The 4,244-nt window shown below is 38.0% G+C and overlaps 1 protein-coding gene across 1 annotated transcript; it reads right to left on the bottom strand.

Moving 5' to 3' along the window:
- Positions 1-914: 914 nt before the first annotated feature.
- Positions 915-1,871, bottom strand: LOC110293225 (olfactory receptor 13C3). The gene has a single exon (XM_021161086.2). It carries the CDS (start codon positions 1,866-1,868, stop codon positions 915-917), a length of 954 nt encoding a protein of 317 aa, XP_021016745.1. The 5' UTR covers positions 1,869-1,871.
- Between the last annotated feature and the right edge of the window lie 2,373 nt (positions 1,872-4,244).

The raw sequence follows: 4,244 nt of genomic DNA, 5'->3' as shown, positions 1-4,244 counted from the left end.
CCATGCCCAGATTTACTGAATTGCTTGTGGTTCTTTGTAGAGGGTTGCTGCGTTGTGAAATCTTCCTTGTGCACTTTGGCATGTTTGTTTGTGTCCTCTTTGATCAAGCCATATTTGGGCACTCATGTTAGTGAGACTTTACAAGTGTAGCTTCTCGTGATACAAGAGACACAATCTCACAGCAAAATCCCTGATACTCGGGCTGCTACAATCACTCAGCCACATCTTTGGCAATGTTCCGTGAGACAGAAGTGTGGAATTGTTTGGTAGATAACATCCATTGTGACTGGGCTCCACAATTCTGCATGTTTATTAGTGGCGATTTTCTGTAGTGGTCTCTGTCTGTTACAAAAGAAAAGTTTCCTTTATGAGGAGTGAAAATTCCAATTATCTGTGGACATAACAACAAATATACATATATATATATATGTGTGTATGTATATATATACATACATTACATATATATGCATGTGTGTGTGTATATATATATATATATATATATATATAGAGAGAGAGAGAGAGAGAGAGAGAGAGAGAGAGAGAGGGAGGGAGAGATGCCATTACTGTGCCCTTAAGATCACTGTGCACACTGTTCATTGAAATGGTTCATAGGCATCATAGCTAAGTAAGACTGGTAGTTGTATTCCTCCTTATACAGCTTGCATTGTGCTTTCTGGTACCATGACAGCTAGACCTCAAGGAGGGATCTTTAAGGTCCATCTCAGGAGTTTCTGGGACCTGTTTCCAAATTTCATGGTGCCTTTAGCACTAGGGCTTACCTTCCACTTCTGGGAGGCAACCAAGTAGCCTAGATTTTTCCAAAATGAATAAATAATTAATGAAAATGTGCTCACAGATTTGCAACTAAGTCAACCTCATGATTGCAACACAAAAACCTGTGTTTGCTGACGTCTCTAAGGAATGTACTTTTGTTTCAGTATGTATTTTACGGCAGCTTTAACATCTTTATTCCTCAAGCTGTAGATGATTGGATTCAGCATGGGGGTAACTACTCCATAAAATAAAGAAATGATCTTATCTGAGGTTTGGAACTTGTCTTGCCCAGTCAGATCTTGAGATTTGGGTTTTGCATACATAGAGAAGATTGTTCCATAAAATATGATCACCACAGTCAGGTGGGCAGAGCACGTGGAGAATGCCTTTCGTCTCCCTGTGGCTGAGTTCATTCTCAAGATTGTGTGGAGGATGAACAGGTAGGAGAAAAAGATCACTAGTAGTGGAAGAACCAGGAAGGCCATATTTGATATGACCATGGTAATGATATTGAGAGATATATCAGCACATGCTAGCTTGAGGACAGCTAAGACCTCACAGGTAAAATGATTAATAACATTATTCCCACAGAAAGGCAACCGCATGGCAAGGGATGTTTGCACAACTGAATTGATGCTGCCAGAGAACCATGATGCAGATGCCATGAATACATACACTTCTTTGCTCATGATGATGGAGTATCTCAGAGGGTTGCAGATGGCCACGTAGCGATCAAAAGCCATCATGCCAAGTAGCAAACATTCGGTTGATCCCATTGCAAATCCAAAGAACATCTGCACTGCACAACCAGAGAAAGAAATGTTTCTTTTCTTTGAAATTAGGCTCACCAATGTTGAAGGGACAGAAGATGTTGTGTAGCAGATATCCAGGAAAGAGAGGTTGCCCAGGAAGAAGTACATGGGTGTGTGAAGACGGGAATCAAAGATGCTTGCTATGATCAGAACACCATTGCCAGTTAGAATCACTAGATACATGACCAGAACAATAACAAAGTAAATGATCTCAGTCTTTGGGTATCCAGCAAGACCCAAAAGAAGGAATTCAGAAACAAACGTCTGGTTATTTTTATCCATGTCATCTACGGTCAGCCATCATTGGAAGATCTACCATAGCACATATCCACTGCGCCCAAAACAAATGGTACAAAGTACCTGAAAATCATTTTTCATTATTAGAAAGAGTTCAATTCTTAATCTCTGGCATTGATACCCACAGTAATGTATATTTTTGAATATAGTGAAATTAAATATGTTGAAAGTATACATGCCCACTGTCACCATGTGACTATCTATCCATATCAGATGCACATTCAAAATCAATACATTTTTAATACTTTTTATTGTTGAGAATACATTCCTAAACTGATGTTTTCAAACCCCTGGCTAATTATCCATTATACACCTGACTTCTTCATTTCATCTGCTCTAGCAAACTAGCAATAAAGAAGACAAAACAAAAGTCTACTAAAAAAAAAAAAAAAAGAAAAGAAAAGAAAAGAAAAGAAAAGAAAAGAAAAGAAAAGAAAAGAAAAGAAAAGAAAAAACTGTGATTCTGAGTGAGTGGTTGATAATAGTCAAAAATTTATAACAACTTTTATTTTTTGAATAATATTTCTTTGTAGGCTTGATGTTGCATACACTATTAATACTTTTAATTATATATTACCAACATTTTCTCACAAAAAAGTTAAGTGGTATAAGCTAAAATTTAGCATCAAACCAAAAGCATAGCTGTTATCTACATATTTTAGCCCACTCTTAGCATCTTGTGTGATTATTCCTATGACAAGACCATTACACAGACTAGATCCACAAAAATGTGATTGAAAATCTGCAGCACAAGAGTTCATTTTGACAATCTACTTGTTTAAAACAACTTAACGATAGCAATAATGAAAGACTTAAATGAACACAGAGCTGGTGCTTCTGGCTTTCTTCTGATTCACATCCATTTCATTTTGCCATATTATACAGGCTGGCATAGAAACTGTGAGAGATTCAAGAACAATAATTCTTTTGAATTTTATAGATAACTCCAGATTAACATAATGGTAAATATTAAAGAAATTTAAAGACACATTTTTAACGCATAATCAATTTGTACCAAACTACTATAATGTTTTAGAATGCTGCTAGTAGCTTACCTTGCAGTCAATCTCATTCTAAAAACAATTAAGCGTCAATAATGTAAGAAATTACCATTTTGAGGTTGACAGTAGAATTTAGAATACAGAAAAGGTATTCTATAGAGATATATTGTGAAGACTAATATTCTGTATCTTAGGTTAAAATTATGAGTTTGCAAGACAGTTAATGTTTATGAGAAAAAATCATCAAAGGAGACTCAAAGGAATGTTCTGGACATTCTGGATCTAGAAACATGGAAAGGATCGGAAAGGTTGGGAAAGGAAAAGAGGATGGGTAAATGTAATATGAGAAGCTGAGCCAGCTTCAGGAGAAGGCAGGTTGGCTGCATATCCATTTTATTCGAGCTGTCTCTGTGAGGCTGTACTGGTAAGCACACTTAGGAAAGTAGTAAATGGGGACCACTGATAGCCTTGCCTGACTGGTAACACTAAAAATGTCTATAGAAATCCTCTTGTCAACAACAGAGTCGTCAGCAAGAACCATAGAGAAATTAGTCACGATGGTGAAGAATTGTATGGATTAAACTTTGCTCAGAGAAATGGGGCAATGATTTTATGCTTATCTAATAGTACCTGATAAATCAAATTCCCCTGCAGGTGAATTTCAGAAATGGCTCAAGAGACACTGGATCAGTGACATTAGCAGAAGGGTCCATCCAGAGACATGAAAAGGGAAGGAGGGAGGGACACTGACTCACCTGGACGTGTGGCCATGCTGAGTCTTCTCATAGTGGAGTCCAGGCATATGGAGGCCATCTTCCTCATCCAGACAAATGTCATGACGATGCATCTTAGATGACCTGGATGGCTTCTCCTGCCACAGATCTCAGTCTTTTTCTCCTTAGCTGAAATCCCATCACCCACCAAGAACCAAGCCTGTCTTTCCGTCTTTGGTTCTCCTCTGCTCGTGACACTCTAAGTGGGTTCACTTCTGGGTAGAAAATAAGTAAGAGGAGGAATGAGCCTGTCTGCATTGCTCATATCTTTCCTCAAACACAGCGACTAGACACAGTGCAGGGTTTTAACTGACTGCATCACCGTTTACTTTCTAAGCAACTTTTCCCTGCAGTATTTACGGAGTCGAGTCCAAGGTAACTTAATGTACCCAATTGCTGGCTAGTAACAGACTTTAGTTGTCTTTCAGCTTCTTTTAGTCAGTACTAACAAGCAGTAGTCATAACTAGATACCAAATAATGACAGCACTGGTGGTAACAAGGGCACCCAACACACTCACTGAAGTACATATGAAACAAATTGAGAATCAAGGAAAGGCATTCAGACTAGAATTACAGACTAGGTTTG

Source organism: Mus caroli, unplaced genomic scaffold (assembly GCF_978045245.1).
Source record: "Mus caroli unplaced genomic scaffold, Mus_caroli_1 scaffold_6, whole genome shotgun sequence".
Lineage (NCBI taxonomy): Eukaryota > Metazoa > Chordata > Mammalia > Rodentia > Muridae > Mus > Mus caroli.
This window is presented reverse-complemented; position numbering and strand designations above follow the sequence as displayed.